The sequence below is a fragment of the Podarcis tiliguerta genome (genome assembly GCF_965153285.1).
Source record: "Podarcis tiliguerta genome assembly, chromosome: 1".
Lineage (NCBI taxonomy): Eukaryota > Metazoa > Chordata > Lepidosauria > Squamata > Lacertidae > Podarcis > Podarcis tiliguerta.
This window is the reverse complement of record NC_139534.1, coordinates 413,555-430,661: the sequence shown is the minus strand read 5'-3', so window position 1 is coordinate 430,661 and position 17,107 is coordinate 413,555. Positions and strand designations below refer to the sequence as shown.

The window sequence follows — 17,107 nt, the reverse complement described above, 5'->3', positions numbered from 1 at the left end:
AACCTGAGGGAAATAAAGCAGGGACAAGGGGAACTCTGGGAGTGGTGATGGAATCAGAGTGTCCGACAACACTGGAGGTCTAGGAAGGAAACACAGTAGCCATTTCTGGACATTGTAAGTAATTTAATACTTTCTAGGCACGGGACAAGCAGAAGTGCTGATGAGCCTTTACTTTAAGCACTTACTTTGATCCTATGAACTAGCGGAGCAAACAAGAATACAAAGAGCTCCACTGTGGCCATTGAATTCTGAAAGAACTTCCTCCTGTTGTTCTCCTCCTCTTCATTGGTGCTGTCACACCTTGGATGCCCTGGAGATCCCTGGTTTTCAATCTGGTGGATGAAAGCGCTGCTGCTCCCTCTCCAGCTAGATGCCCTGTCTCCGCCTCCTCCTCCTCCAAAGCGGTCATTGCTGCAGTCTTGAGGAGCTTCTAGCAACATCCAGTGCAGAGTATGAAGCAGCTTCGTTTCTGCAACACCAAGTTTATCCTGATGTCCTAGATGAGAAAATACAGCAAGACGTTCTGGGTCTTCCTATGCACTGTTGTTGGATTTTGTCTTCTGTTGATATATTAGTTTTGCTATGGCTTATGGCCAAGCAACATTTATTTTACTACTACGCTACTAAAACTACTACTGTGATATAATTAATTGAAAGTTTAAATGTTCTCCTCCAGACCAAGGCCATGGGCTGTTACAATGTTCAGTCTTTATCTAGAAGTTCTCTCTAGCTTCCCCTCCCCCCATAATTTGATGTGTGTGTGTGTGTGTGTGTGTGTGTTCCTACTGGAAATAGGCTTTTGAATAGCAGGTAAAGGCAGAGTGACACGTTCTTTTTCTTCCACCCCTGATTCTTCACTCACAGTCATCCACCCAGAAGCAGCAAAGGGACATAGGCATGTAATGTAAGGTTACCAGATTTTTTTCAATGAATCCGGAGACACTTTTCAACTTCAGTAGGAATGATAGGATTTTGTCAGGGGACTGATTTGTAAATTCGGGGAACGTCCCTGGGAAAAGGGAATGTCTGGTAACCTTAATGTAATGCCCAAATTGCCCTAAGACAATTTGTTTACCTAGTGGTGCCAGAGAAAGAAAACAGGACTTCTGGGCCCTTTTCAGGATAGATCTCCCAAACCCACATAGCTGAGAAATGAACAGGGTGTACCAGGAGTCATTCTGCTCAATCACAACCAACTGAAATCAAAAGGGGTAGGTAAATGCATCCCTTAGCCACAGCATATCCTGCTTTTGGCGGCGAGCCTTTGGCTCGGGTGGCGGTTAGGCATTGGATTATTGCGTTATGGTGTGTGGGAAGGCTAGGTGTGGCCATCGGCCTAAGCCTTCAATTTTGGGTATTCCGTTAAAGGAATCTGGGGGTCGTGTATTCCGTCCGATGCCTGCTTGGCGGGAGGCCATGGCACGACCCCTGGTGACGTCAGGGGAGAGCCTATAGTTGTATTATCATCAACAGGCTCCGCCCCCCTGGTGATTCAACCCCTGTGGTGGACATCCAATGCCTAAGCCAATACCTTTTTCACTGCTGTAACCAATAAAGTTGTGGCCTTTTCATGCCCATAAACCATATATCACGTGTCCTTGTGTGTTCATTTCCACGGGGCGGGGGTCGGGTCCTCGAACCACAAAGACTCTCCTCCCTGAAAGAGAGGGGAGTGGTTGTGGACGGGAGCCTGAGCACCGCCCACAGCAGGGGGCTCAGCCCCCTGCCTTTCTGTTCCCTGGCTGGCGCTCCTCCCACCAACCGGCACCCAATCGGGTGCCGCTGGGGGGTGTGGTCAGCCAAGTTCAAATTGCAGCGCCAGCCCTCTCCTCAGCCTCTTTCCACTCCGTCTCGCCGAGAGTCACCCACCCTCCACTCCCTTTAGCTTAGGGTATTGGCCTTGCTATGGACCTTAGGTTGGTCGCCCTGGTTAGTTGGGGGGCCTGGTAGGAGTTTTTCCGCATGGCAGTAGGCCATGAGGTTTTTTCGCCTACCTCGTAGCAATCGTCACAACTTTTGTGGTATTGGTGGGTAGGTTAGGCATTGGATTATTGCGTTATGGTGTGTGGGAAGGCTAGGTGTGGCCATCGGCCTAAGCCTTCAATTTTGGGTATTCCGTTAAAGGAATCTGGGGGTCGTGTATTCCGTCCGATGCCTGCTTGGCGGGAGGCCATGGCACGACCCCTGGTGACGTCAGGAGAGAGCCTATAGTTGTATTATCATCAACAGGCTCCGCCCCCCTGGTGATTCAACCCCTGTGGTGGACATCCAATGCCTAAGCCAATACCTTTTTCACTGCTGTAACCAATAAAGTTGTGGCCTTTTCATGCCCATAAACCATATATCACGTGTCCTTGTGTGTTCATTTCCACGGGGCGGGGGTCGGGTCCTCGAACCACAACCATCAGTTTAAACTAGACAGAACATAATTAGGTTTTTAGCATAATAGCATCCTAACATGCGCACTGACCTAACTTGTTCCGATTGGAAAGCAGTGTCGCCGTGCAGTGAAGAACGTGTGGTAAGGCAGCTTGGACCAGTTCCCAGCGAGAAATGCTCTGGATGGCTTCAGAAAGGGCCGGTGAAAGACCGTGCAACTTATTCTCAACCAAAACTCTTTCAAAGGACTAAAATGAAGGAGGAAAAAGAAAAAAGAAAAAAACAATCCTATTACATGTTCTTGAAAGACTGAACATTTCTGCTTTGTATGAAAATAGTACCATACGTAAATTTAATGAGGACAGTTCCATTCTTCACACAGGAAGTCTGATTGGCCCACGCTGCAATGGTGGACAGTGGGCACATTATCTATGGAAACCATGTGCACATGCATGGAAACCCTATTCAGCCCATTGGTCCTAGATTTAAGTGCAGAGGGCTGACACACGTCTGTCAATATGTCAGGAACTTCTGGGCCCTTGTTGGACTCCCATGAGCAGCCAGGTCATGGCTAATGGTCAGAGCTGATGAAAGTTGTAAGGGGTTGTACTTTTGTTTGTTTTGTTTGTTTCATGCATTTTGTATTTTCATGCTGTAAACCACCCTATGATTCTTGGGTGAAGGGTGGTATATCAATTTAATTAACATCAACAGCAGCAGCAGCAGCAGCAGCAGCAGCAGCAGCAGTGTTTGCTTCAGGAAACCCATCAAAACATTTGCATTTGCTTGGCACTGTCCTAAGATGTTTTTGTGAAAGGATAAAAGCCCAACCATTCAAAGTGCTGTTTTTGACCTAAAAACTTCACAGGGCAGTTCACAACATAAAAATGCAAAATGAGAATAGAAAAAACCTAAAAAGACAAAAACTAACCAATAACCCCCTTCCCTCAATGATTTCTAAGAACCACTTATACCCTTCTTCAAGGCCTGTCTATAAGGCCAGTTTTGTTGGCTGGCACAAGAAACAGGCTTTTCTGTGGAGGTCCAAGATTATGTAACTGTGGAGGCCCCCCCCCCCAACTCTGCAAATTTTAAAGCGGGTGTTTTAAACCTATTTTGGGGGAGGGACTAGCTTTTTCCTAATCTATGCCTTTATTTAATGAGTGAGAGCTGTTTTAGAATGTGTAGCATTTTAAAGTGCTGAATCTGTTCTGCCTGCTGTTTTATTTATTTTTAACCAGGCTATGTTTTTAAATTATTATGTACTGCCGCCATTGAAATTGCCTAGTTTCGTTTTCAATGGTATTGTGTTCATTGATATGTAAAGCTGTCTCTGTGTGGGCAACTTCACAAAAGGCAGCTTATAAATAAGTTTATAAGTAAACAAATCAGACTTTGATTGAAAATCGGCCTGTCAGTGCTGAAATTTTGATTGCTAGCAAGTGTAAATAACCCCCCCAAAAAAACCTTCAGTTAAACAACAGCTACCAGGAAGCCACTGTGGGGTAGCATAAATGGATAAAATAACATAAATCAATGGTCTCCACAGAGGCGCCAACTCCTAGGGGCTGAGGGGGCTTTGCCCCCCAATAAAATATTTGAGGGGGCTATCCTCCCCAAGTTGATGGGCATTGCCATTCAAATTGTGTGCACGCACCATGTCACGTGATCAATTATGTGGGGCAGGGCTTACCTGCCCCCCCATCGTTTATTCAAGTTGGCACCCCTGAGTCTCCCCTTGTTTCCTTTTGGAGCAAATTTATAAGGTGTAATAGAAAAGAACATTTTGAGCTTACCCACACTTTTGTTCAGCAATTTCTTTTAACACTCCATGACCAAACATTTCTCTTTTTTTTGTCCCAGACCTTTCCCCATAAAAACCTGCTCTTGAAAGCTGATTTGGAGCAAACATCAGTTTTCATTTTCAATGGTTTGTCGCTTGCTCTGATTGAGCCTTAAAGAGCAGGTGTTTGCAGGAAAAGCTCTAGGGTATAAATAAACAGGGTGCTCGGACTTAGAGCTTTAAATCATGGATTGTGACTGGAAAGAGTGGGGGAAAGTAAGTGTGGACAAGCCCTTTGCTTGCTTTTTAAACACAGGATAGCGTGTTTGAACAAGGCTTTTCATTCATGCAAGACTCTCATATAATAATCAGTAGGGAATAGTAGCAATACTTGGTTAAGAAATTTTCAGGACATTTTAAAACTGCAATGTCGCCATGGATAGCTCAGTTGGTTGGAGCATGTTGTTGATAATGCCAATGTTGCAGGACATAAAGGACAGCTGCCTATTCCTGCATTACAGGGGGTTGGACTAGATGATCCTCTATCATTCTATGAAAGACTTATTTTATGTATGTCCTTTCAAACCATCTGTACCACTTTTTTAGGTAACAATGAAGTGCCCTGATTCTAAATCAGGCATCTCCAAACTTGGCCCTCCAGATGTTTTGGGACTACAACTTCCATCATTCCTAGCTAACAGGACAGTGGTCAGGAAACTGTAGTCCTTAATGTAAAAAAAGGGCCAGGTTCCATCCTGCTCTGGGGGGGAGTAATTGTTGGAACTGAGGTCAGTGGGGAAGTTGGAAGGGGCTTAGGGAGCAGTGGCAGAGGCTGGTGTCTGAAAGGAAGTTGGAGATCCAGCTCAGGAGCTGATATCACTGGAGCAAAGAGTCGAGGGAGGAAATATGAGAGCAAGACACCCTTCAAGAAAGCTGCTGTAAGTAACAGCATTGTTCATTATGAACTTGAGGTGGTAGCTATTGCTGGACCAAGTTAAAGACCATAGGTGCAATCCTGAGAGAATCCTGAAAAAGTCCAGATTGCAGGAGGTATGGGTCACTAAGGCGATTACTGTGTTATGGTTCCTCCTTAGTCCTCTGATTCAGACCAGGAGTGCGAGGCACCTGAGGATGAGAACTCAGAGTGTGAAGAGAAGGGGATCAGACTATGCTGCAGAGACCACTTGATGAAGCTCCCCACCCCACCCTGCACCTAGATAAGCCTGGAACCGGCAAGGCGAGAAACACAAGGACTGATCCTTCCCAGCTTGCTAGGACAGAGCAGGAGAGTTCAGAGGAAGGCTCAGGGATTGATGGCACATCAAGAGATGAGAAGAGACTTTTCCCACCCCCAGGAGGTATACCTGTCTTCAGATAAGGAATAAACTTGTTAGAACATGTTCCCAGCTCCCATGCAAACTCCTGAACCTTGGCTTGTGATCTTGGACCAGATTTGTTGATGCTACTCCTTTGCCTTGTAAGAGCACCTGGACTTTCCTAGTTTGTACCATTCGACTGTTATAATAAAAGTTTACTTTTTAAAACTTACAAGTAAATGCTTATGGGGGTCTGGGCAGATTGCTTGTGAAGTCCTCTGGGTATAGTGCATTAACTGGCAAGGGAGCACTATAGGGTAATTGCCAAGGGTTTGATTTGGGGTGAAAAAGCAACCTTACATAGGCAGCTTCTTAAAGGGACAGTAACCCTATTGTGTATGTGGGCGCTATTTAATCATACAGTAACTAAGTGAAACCACAAGCGTTATAAGTAATCCTTTAAATAAACTTCATAGTACTGTATTAATATTGCAATTAAGCGTCAATAAAGTTGTAATGTATTGTTTTAAACAGAATACTGTGGTTGGTTTTGTCCCACATTCATCCATAGCTACTGAAAGTTTAACTATTATAGGAAAACAGGAAGATATTGAGTTATATGGTGGCCGATGAGACAAAGGGGGGGGGGAATCTCTATATTTTTGGGTTGGAAAGTACAGCATTAAAAGTGACCTCCAAATACAGCACAATACATCAACAAATTCAGGAAATACAAAAGGGATGTGTCTAAAAATAGTGCACCATCACACACTTCAATGGCTTCAACTTGGCAACTCAGATTCTAAAAATACACGGGACACTATTGAATTTTATAAGACCGTTACAATCTTAAATGGTAAAAGAAAAGGACTTTGTCTCCTTGACATTTAGGGAATTACAGTGTCAACAGAACAAAAGACTGGAGAGCAGGGCAGAAAGCACTGACAGAGCCAGGAAGAACATTTCCACATGATGTTACACAGCAAAGAGCTCCAATATCTAGCTTGGGAAGCATGTTTTGGATCTAGTTACTGTATATACTCGAGTATAAGCCGACTTTTTCAGCACATTTTTTATGCTGAAAAAGCCCTCCCCCCCCCGGCTTATACTTGAGTGAGGCGGCAGTGGCGGGATGAGCCCTTTCTCGCCGCTGGTCCTACCGCCGCCACCCACCTCTCGCAAGGACAGGCACAGGAGAAGAGGAGGTTAAGGGGTGATATGATAGCCATGTTCAAATATATAAAAGGATGTCATATAGAGGAGGGAGAAAGGTTGTTTTCTGCTGCTCCAGAGAAGCGGACACGGAGCAATGGATCCAAACTACAAGAAAGAAGATTCCACCTAAACATTAGGAAGAACTTCCTGACAGTAAGAGTTGTTCGAAAGTGGAATTTGCTGCCAAGGAGTGTGGTGGAGTCTCCTTCTTTGGAGGTCTTTAAGCAGAGGCTTGACAACCATATGTCAGGAGTGCTCTGATGGTGTTTCCTGCTTGGCAGGGGGTTGGACTCGATGGCCCTTGTGGTCTCTTCCAACTCTATGATTCTATGATTCTAGGAAGCCGCAGATGGGAGAGGCGCTGTGCTGTGCCTCTCCCACCGCGGCTCCTATGAGCGGCAGAGGCGGCGGCGGAGGGACGAGTGGCCCAAAAGGGCTGGCTGCTTGTTCTTCCTCCATCGCTGCTGCCACCACCAGGTTTGTGATGTGGTGAATGGGTTTATACTCGAGTCAATAAGTTTCCCCAGGGTTTTGTGCTAAAATTAAGTGCCTTGGCTTATATTCGGGTCTGCTTATACTCGAGTATATACAATATGTTTTGATTGATTAAATGAAAAGGCTACAGCAAGGCTTGTTAATAGAGGGCTTGTTTCTGAAATACACTGGTAAGTCAGAAGCACGAGAGAAGAGGTCCAACACTCAATGCCCTTGGAGGTGATGTAGTAGCCCGGAAGCTAGAGCAGAATGGAAATGTAGTAACTGGTTGCCTCTCCCCATCAATCCTCTGCACTGATGGGAAGCCTCCTCCCAGGTCTCTTACTCTGCTCCATACTCCAGTGCAGGGGAAGCATGTAGTGCCCTCCAAATATTGATGAACTACCATACCCATCATCCCTGACCATTGGCCATTCTGACTGGGGCTGATTGTGAGTGCTGGTCCATCAATGTCTGTAGGACACAACATTGACTATCTGTGCTCTAGAAGCGCTTTGACACATTTTGTGGAAAGTTAAAAGTGTAGATCCAAGTGGTCTGTGCCAGAGCCCTCATGCTACCCTCACCTTCCCACTCCATCTCCTACATACTGTGTAGTATAAAAGCAATATTAGCATAATGGAGGACTGCATGAATAATACTGCCACTGCTCCCTCTTAGAATCATAGGTTCAAATCCCCGTGGTGGGGTGCACTCCCGCTGTTCGGTCCCAGCGCCTGCCAACCTAGCAGTTCAAAAGCACTCCCGGGTGCAAGTAGATAAATAGGGACAGCTTACTAGCGGGAAGGTAAACGGCGTTTCCGTGTGCGGCTCTGACTCGCCAGAGCAGCGATGTCACGCTGGCCACGTGACCCGGAAGTGTCTTCGGACAGCGCTGGCCCTTGGCCTCTTTAAGTGAGATGGGCGCACAACCCTAGAGTCTGTCAAGACTGGCCCGTATGGGCAGGGGTACCTTTACCTTTACCAAGAGCTCAAGCTCATCTTCTTTATTTCCCATGCTTTGCGCATTAGTGTACAGACATTGAAGTCCATTAATCATTCCCCTGTGTCTCTTATTTAAGGATTTTTTCCTCCCACCACTAGGTCTGCGTGCTGTTTGCTCCATTTGGTCTATGACATTTGGATGATCATCTTCATCAATTGATAGACTCCTACCTTCAGGAGCACTGTCTCCCTCCCCCACATTAGTCAGTTTAAAGCCCTCCTGATGAGGTTTCTGAGATTTTTGGCAAAAACATTCCTCCCAACCGTCGTGGGGTGCAGCCCATCGCTTGCCAGAAGTCCATCTTCAAGAAACTGCAGTCCGTGATCTAAGAATCCAAACCGTTCCTGTTTACACCATTTGCGAAGCCAGCTGTTCACTTCCACTATTTTCCCCTCTCTCCCTGGGCCACGTCGTTCAACTGGGAGGACAGATGAGATGACAATTTGTGCATTTAATTGCTTCAATTTCCTGCCCAGAGCCTTGTAGTCTCTTTTGATCTTCTGGAGGCTATTGCTTGCAGTGTCATTGGTTCCCACATGAACCAAGAGGAAGGGGTATTTGTCAGTGGGTTTTATGATTCCTTGCAGTCGTTCAGTTACATCTTGGATCTTAGCCCCGGAGAGACAGCACACTTCCCGAGACATCTTTTCAGGCCCACAGATCACTGCTTCTGTTCCCCTCAGTAGGGAATCCCCTATCACCACTACACGCCTGCTCTTAGGTTTGGTTGGGGTTCTTCCGTGAGCTGTCCGTTCCAAGGTCGCCTGCACATTCCCTGAGGACTGACTTTGCTGCTCGTCTTCATATACCTGATCGACTGTAATGAGGGAGAGATCCTCAAATGGAGTCTGCTCTTCGTCTTCCATGCTAGGGGAGAGGACCTCAAAACGATTGTGTATTTCTAAACAATCAGAGCGAACCCTGGGCCTCCTACTTCTTTGAGTCACGTTTCTCCATATATCTGGCTCCTGTGTTGGTGAACTAGCCTCCTTCTCAGGAGAGTCCCCTGACTCCTCCTTGGTGGAGACGGTGTGCTCTGTTGCTTCCAAGAAGAGCTCCAGCTCTCTAATTCTTTGGAGCGTAGCTACACGTTCCTCCAGTTGCTGGACTTTGTCTTTTAGGAGGGCAATCAACATGCAATTGCTGCAGGTAAAGCTGCCTGCAACCTTTGGCAAGATGGCAAACATTGCGCAGGAACTGCAGGCGACTGCAGCTGTTCCCTCCCCCTCTATCTTGAGAATGTGTCGTTGGGGGTGGCTACAGCGGTCCTGCATCATAAAAAGCGTGAAGACAGGACAAATAACTCCCCCCCCCAAAAAAATAGGTCTCCCCCAACAAACGTTTGAGAGTAGCTCCCCTAAATCTAAAAGATGGATCAAACTGCACGCGCCGCTAGGTGCGCGCTGCTGCCCTGCAAGCTCTGATAAGCTCCTCCCACAGCTAATCACCTGCCTCAACAGAAACCCTGCCCCCTCTAACCTTTGCACAGGGAGAGCAGCTAATCAGCCACAAAGAATCACACACACAAGAAAACCCTTTTGGCCCCTTCTTCAGCCATGTACTTGGAGTAGGGTAATGGACTGTGACTGTAAAAAGCAAGCTAGCAAATGAGCTCCCTAAAAGGAATTTATGATCGTATTTCAGTGGCATTATGAACGCAGGGAGACCATATTTAGTTAAGCTAATAGCTTACTAATAAGAACATAATGGGAGCAAATTATGAAAGCAAATCACAAGAGTTGTTCTCCTGATAGCTGGGACCCTCTCTCCAACATTTGGAATACAGTACAATGTGTTTGGGAAGATTATGTCCTCCAGCTGGTGACTGAAAGCAGGAGTGATGTTTTGGAGGCAGTCTGCAACTTGAATGGACAGGAAGAGAGAAAAATTCAGAGAGTGAGAGTCCAGGTTGTTTGAAAGTAAAGCACCTTGAGTTGCAATGGTTCTCCCCAGAACTCTGAAACATGATCAGCAGTTTAACTGCCTCCTGTAGGAGTGTCTGTCTGTTTTTGTTTTTATATGTGGAGAAATGTGAAGACCAAAGGATAATTTCATTTCAATTCACACATCAGTCCAGGGTGTGTGAATCAGGTCAGTTTGCTCAAAAATGCAGACCGAAACAAAATCCTCTACAAGGGAAGCTAACTGGGATGCTTTGTCCTGACATGCTTGGGGAGGAGTGTTTGATATGGAAGAGTGCATTGAAACATTAATTCCCACAACCCTACATTTCAGCTGTATAGCATAGCAACAGTTGTGAATTTTCTGCTTGTACCTGTCAGAATTCAAGAACTTTGAAAAAATGAGGAAAATAGTGTTTTCTTCACATGATATAAAGCATGAGCAGTAAATGATTTATTTGCTCTGCAGGAGTGATTCAGTAAATCAAGGTCATATGCTAGAAGCCTGAAAAGAAATGGGTCATATTTCTTTGAAGTAGCATTTGTAGCTGTGCCAACTGAACAGAAGAGCATAGGGAGTCAAAACTCATGCATTAAGCTAGAGGGCATCTGTCAGGGGTTCAGGAGCAGAGGCACAGGGAAGGGAGGAAATGGAGAGCGAGGGGGAGGAGTCCGAAGGAAATGTCAGCGATGACAGCGGTCCGAGGTCTCTGAGTCTTTCCAGTGAATCGGATGATTCACAGAAAGGGGCTCCCATGGTCAGGGCAAGGGGGGTGCCTAGGGGGACACCCCAGGAAGAAGGGGCCAGAGGGGACTCAGAGAGCAGCAGTTGGAAATCCGGACCAGCGTCCACACCAGAGTGCAGTAGGGGGGAGGAGTCCCAGGCATCGGGATCAGGCGGCGCGCTGCCAGCGGGAGAACATGAGGGAGGATTGACCACGCCTCCGTCGGGGAGCGAGGAAACGGTCAAGAGGAAGGTTGAAGGCTGCGCGCGCACGCCAAGTTCAAATGTACAGGAGGGCGGCACTGTTGGCAGCCCGGATAGGGAGCCAGGTCCTAAAGCCAGCCGAAGAGAGAGGGAGGAGTCAGGGGGGTCAACGTCTGCGTCGGAAGAGTCCAGGAAGGAAGGAACCCCGGGGGGTAGCAGGACCCAGAGGAGAAAGGAGAGACGGAAGAGGTGGAGTAAGGCTAGAGTCTTAAACTGGTGTACAGGGGGCGGAGATTCAGATGGAGCTTCGCTGGTCTAAACCCTAGACGTAGAGCTGGGGCGCTGCGGCTTGAAAATGGAAACTGTACTTCAATAAAGACTTTTGTACATTACTACCGGCTAGCGTTGGTCCTCTGTGAGCTGGGACCAGGAGCCGGCTCTGACAGCATCATTCATAGTATGTCTGATGAGGTCCAGCAAACACAACAAGGCATAACCATCTGCATCAGTGATATGTGATTGACATGAGATGCTGATATCCTATATTAGCAAAAGCCAGAACCAAAAGGCTTCAAGAACAACTGAGTTCATTAAATCATAAAATTGGAGAGTTGGGAAGGACCTTAAGAGTCGTCTAGTGCAACCCGCTGAACTGCAGGAATCTCAACCATAGCATCCCTGACAGATGGCCATCCAGCCTCTGCTTTAAAACCTCCACTGAAGGAGAGTCCACCACATTCCTAGGGGGCTGTGCCACTGCCAAACTGCTTTTACTGCCAGAAAGTTCTTCCTGATGTTATAAAACCTGTGTACCAGCCTTACTGACAGGGATTCTGCAATGGATATGAGCACACACCCTCTGCAATCTTCATGCTCAGAATCTCATCTGTCAGAATTATATTGATTTTGCCAGTACATAATAATGGAAACTTTTTTTTGTATAAAACAGCTAACAGTGTAAATCATGATAATAAATTTATATATAGTAATATTGGTTTGTACTTAGCTACTTTTGCCATGGTAAGGCAAGTGCTACATTTGGGCCATTGAGCTTAACAAAAGTCTGCCAGTTTCCTTTACTAAAATTAAGGAAATGCATGCAAATCCATATATATATATATAATTGAAAGTCACATACCACACATGAAGCTTCATATTGTTTTCCCAGTTTGGGCCTCAAAAATGCACTGAGGGGAGAAAAAAGAAGCTTGTCAAAGGAATGGTCATAGGTACATAACACAATTAAACATGCTGAATTACAATGAAGGTTACAATGGCATAATTACTTACGACACTGTGGCTATATAAATCACACGCCAAGGTCCCAAGGAAACTGCATGTTACAAAGCTGACAAATAGCCCCATGTGGCTGCATCTGAGAGATTTCTACAGGGGCTACAGTAAGTACTAGAGACAGAGGGATTTCCCTTTCCCAACAGTACATGGTACATGTCAGGGTGGGGTGGGCTGACGCTAAAGAAAAGCAAGGGAGACCCATTCAATCAGAGGCTTCAATTTTGGGAGTCTCAGGGTAAATATGTGCAGTGTAGGTGAGTGGACAGCAGTGGTAACCCACTCATAACAGTCATCCAGCAGGCCTGGGAAATGTTTATGACAGCCTTCCCCAAGCTGCCATCTTCTTTAAGTTTTTGGACTACAACTCCCATCAGCCCCAGCCAGCATATGAAGTGCACCAGTCTGCGGAAGGCTGGTTTAGGATGCTGTGACAATGCAGGTGCAAGGAAAGGTGACTAGTACTGGGATCTAATGTGAGGTGGAAGCCATTGTAAACTCTCCTCTACATGCCTAAGGCATGGCCTGCTCTGTAGGATCAGTCCAATAATAAAGAAGTCAATATTGTTTTCATACGAGAAGAAGATAATGCAACACTTGAACAAACTTAATTGAAAAATGTCAAATGAGTTATAGTGTGAGATGACACCAAAAATGTCCCCTTTCCAAACTCACACAATATAGCCCCTTGCCTCATTTAATGCCTGAGGCCCAGGTAGCTGAAGCACCAACTTCTTGAACATGAAGACATTGGTTAATTTCATTTTCTGAAGTCTTGCCTCCTTTCTCAGTGGTGGTGAGGGGTTTTTCCTGGTGGCAGTTTTTGTGGGTGGGGGGGGGGGGGGGGACGGAAGATGCCCCTGTCTGTATAACACTCTCTCTAGGGATGTTCCCCAGTCTCCTTCACTATATATTTTTTAAGCACCAGATGCAAACAATTCCATTTATGAAGGCCTTTGATGGACTATAATTAGATACTCCAGATGGCTCAGTATCTCAACTCCCAGCTCCACTAAAGGTGTGGAGGAAGAGATCTTTTGAATATATCTATTGCAAAGTGATGCTTTTTGTTTTGTTTGTCTGAGCTTATAAAGGCAAGTGAAACGATAAACAATAATTTTCTGAAGTTAACAAATATTCTATAGTATATTCATAAATATACTAAGCATTATCCAGTCAAAGTGAAACACCTTTCAATCTCATTGATTTTAATGGATTATTTAACAATGTGTTCAGAATCAGATTTATCTGACTGGAAGCAATGGGATGTATAAGTGATACCAATTGTAGTTATATATTTATATATTTACATCTGATGTTGCATGGCTTTAATTTCATTGTACTTTAAAAAATATAATTTCGTTTGTGTGTAAATCATAGTAAACTGACATTTTCCATGCTTTATCTCAGAAAGTCTTCAGGATTCCATTTCAATGTAAGGTTATGCTGTGAAGTAGTGAACAACAAAATTGTGCAAAGTGACTTAAACATGCTATAAATTGAATTAATTCATTATAATATTTATAGCCCTCCCTTCACTGCAAGCAATCTCATGATGAGTCACGTTCAAATAAATACAATTTGTATCCAATGTTAGTTATACTAAGAGTAAGCCCACCAAAGTTATTAAATCTAAGTCTAATCATTAATACTTATTATTTTCATAGGGTCTTTTTTGAGTAGAAGTGCCATTGGTTTTACAACCCAATACAAACAGATACAATAAAATCAGACAATAAAACAATAAAACTACCTCAACCTGAATAACTTAATTTGCTTCATCTAACAATGCCAGGTAGCTCAGCATGTCAACACCCAGCTCCACTAAAGGCCTGGAGGAAGAAATGGGTTTACATCTGGCAGCAGAAGCTAAATAATGCTGTACTTCAGAGGGAATAGCATTCCACCCCCAGGGTACAAGCACCAAAAAGGCTCCTCACTGAGCTAAAGCACCACAGGTGTCACTTGGTGATGGAATGACAAGAAAAGCCTTGCTTAAATCTTGAGCAGGAAAATGCTGAGAGGCATTCTTTCATAGAACTGGGTCCTAAGTCATTCATGACTTTGTACATAAACACTAAAACCTCAATTGGGCTCAGAAGCATGTAGGCAGCCAGTGAAAAATTCTTCAGAATTGTTCTCTGGTTCCAAGCAGCTGCACGGGTCAACACACTGACCATCGCCTTTGCAACAACTGCAGCTTCTGAACAGTCTTTAAGGGCAGCCCCCCCCTCCCAGTGCATTACAGTCATCTAACCTGGAGGTTGCTACAGCAGGGTATTCTGTAGCCAGGCTTATTTCTATACAGGAACAGCCATAGCTGGTGAACTAGCCTATTCCACAAGCCCAGCATTCACCACACTCTGAAGCAAAAGCTTGTTGCTGTGCCATGGTGGCAGTGGGAGAGCATCACCGCTCAAAGGCAGATGCATTCTGACGTTTGATAGCTTGCTTCAGGGATTTCTTCTCCTGGACTGTGCTGCTCACAGGGACGACTGATGTAACCAGTTCTACAGACCAGTGTGGCTCACCGAGGGGACTGGCAGAGCTGCTGTGAAGCCTTTGGGTCTGACTGCAGCTGGAGGACGGCATCAGGTGCCAGGGAGGGGGAGAAAACGTGCAAGCACCTTAATTCTAAAAAACAAGCGCGAAGTACCCCTTATAGCACGCAGCACTCTCATCAGAAAAGGAAAAAACCTCAGCCCTCTTGATTTGACGGCGAGCCCTTGGAAACAAGCGCCATACAGCCAGGCGCACACACCCGGCTCCCTTTTGCTGTTGCAGGAGGAGGAGGCACTTGCTTGGGGGTCGCCAGCCTTTCCATCCCCAGCGAGGCTTCGCAGGTAGCGCCCCCTACTCTCTCTTACCTGGTTTGCCTCCATAGGAAGGTCTGGATGGGCAGCGGGACCCCTCGGCCGCTCTCCTGGTCATGGCCTTCCGAACTCTTCCTCTTCACCATGGTGCCGGCTCGCCTGCCCGCAACAGCTGCTGCTAGCCCATCGCTCGGCTCCGCCGGCAGCCTGCCCCTGCCTCCGGCTCTGCTGGTTGCAAAATGGCTGCAGAAGCGGCAGAAGCAGCCAAGCAGCGGGGGGAGGAAAATCAGCGCCGCTCGCGGGGAGGCGGCGGCAGCCAAGGACAAGAGGATGCCCGCAGCGCGCCGGCGTCCTTCTCCCTTTCAGCACCTCCCCCAGTGGACAGCGACCGGCGCGGAGCGACGTGAGCCCGAGATGCCAAGGGGACCAGGCGAAGCTGCCAGGCGCCGACCCCGCCGATGCCAGCCTCCCAGGGCCACGGGGCACACAGCAGACCCCCAGTCTGGGCGCCCCCTCGCCTACTTATAGCCACAAACTGTTAAGTTCATTCCGCAAAGAGACCCAACTCGTCATGACCCAAAGCTCCCCCCCCCGCGCGCTTTATTTCCAGTGAGTAATAGTTCCCAGCCCTTGCTAGATTGTCGCAAGGTAATCGTCCACCTGCCAATCCGACCATATTTTTTTTCGAAAGAGGGGAAATAAATCAGATGCAGAAAGCTAGAACTGTGAAGCAATCGAAGGTGCTTGCTTCCAAAGGAAGACTTCGCTACCTTCAGGGTCGCAGTCACTTTTTTATTTACTTTATTTATTTTATTTTTTTAGAATGGGTCTAGGAAAGAGGGTGTTCATGAAGGGTGAGGGCACTCTCCTGTTTCAGATCCTTCAAACACAGAATTGGATTTGCCCTAACTTAGGTCCCATTGATTCCAACTTTCTCTAGCTCAAGATGTTTCTAATGAGTTCAATGGGCAATCACCTCATTTCGGTGTTTGGATCACATTATAGGGCTGTTTAAGGAATTTCCCATCCAACTAAAAAGCACAGTTGAATAATAATAATAATAATAATAATAATAATAATAATAATAATAATAATAATTTATTTGTACACCGCCCTCCCCAGCAGAAGCCAGGCTCAGAGTGCCTAACATCATACAGATAACACAGTATACATGAATTATTTGTTATATGGAATGAATATTATTACTCTGTAAAATCTGAATCAAGAGCAGCTGCACATGTCCTAAACTGGTGCCTGAATGCAATCATAGGCTGGATTAGAGCTAATAAATTGTTGAGTCCTAACAAGGAGGTTTTATAAGATGGAGTGCTGACAAGAAGCAGTGGACAGTTCCCAGGTCTGGCAATTGGGTTGTACAGCTGCTCTGGATGGGATTGCACTCTCCTTGAAAGAGCAGGTGTGGAGTTTGGAGGTCCTCCTAGATCTATCACTGCCATTATAACCAATCAATTAATCACCTTCCACCTATGCCCCCAATATATAAAATATATATTTAAAAGTTACAATACAGTGTGCAAGCATAACAAACACACAAACATAATGCAAGTTTAAAACAATACAAAATGGACATCTATATGGCAGGGACCTATTGAGCAAGTTGGAAAAGTTTTGTCAGAACAAAAATGTATTCAGCTGTTTCTGGAAAGCACAAAGAAGGCAGCCTGGAATGGTCAAAAATTGCCTTGCTTTTGTGAAATCACTTCTTAAATTTCTGGGTATGCATCCCAGGAGATGTCTTTTGTCTTTTTGTTTGAAGATCAAACTTTTCCCAATGTATGTCTGTGGAAACAACCCAAAATGACCAGAGCTGTGGCACTCAGCAACATTAATGAGCCTGTGTCAGAAATGGTTAGACACAGTATACAAATATTTTTAATTGGTTAGCAAAAGCAAAATAAGACAAGAGGCATTTCATTCAAATTGATTTCTGATTCTACCAGAAAACACATATCTCTATGTGGTTGGTCTATGGGTAGCC

The 17,107-nt window shown here is 45.7% G+C and overlaps 1 protein-coding gene across 12 annotated transcripts in view; it reads right to left on the bottom strand.

Annotated features, from left to right (window-relative positions):
• The window catches only part of UNC80 (unc-80 homolog, NALCN channel complex subunit), a 160,537-nt gene extending 144,842 nt beyond the window's left edge, over nucleotides 1–15,695 (bottom strand). For all 12 annotated transcript variants that reach the window (XM_083399560.1, XM_083399566.1, XM_083399568.1 and 9 more), the window contains exons 1-4: nucleotides 15,163–15,695; nucleotides 12,141–12,189; nucleotides 2,471–2,627; nucleotides 186–496 (exon numbers count right to left, since the gene is read on the bottom strand). In XM_083399560.1, the coding sequence (XP_083255686.1) occupies nucleotides 186–496; nucleotides 2,471–2,627; nucleotides 12,141–12,189; nucleotides 15,163–15,254 (609 nt within the window). In that variant the 5' untranslated portion in view covers nucleotides 15,255–15,695. The remainder of the gene's footprint in view (nucleotides 1–185; nucleotides 497–2,470; nucleotides 2,628–12,140; nucleotides 12,190–15,162) is intronic.
• Nucleotides 15,696–17,107: the final 1,412 nt, after the last annotated feature.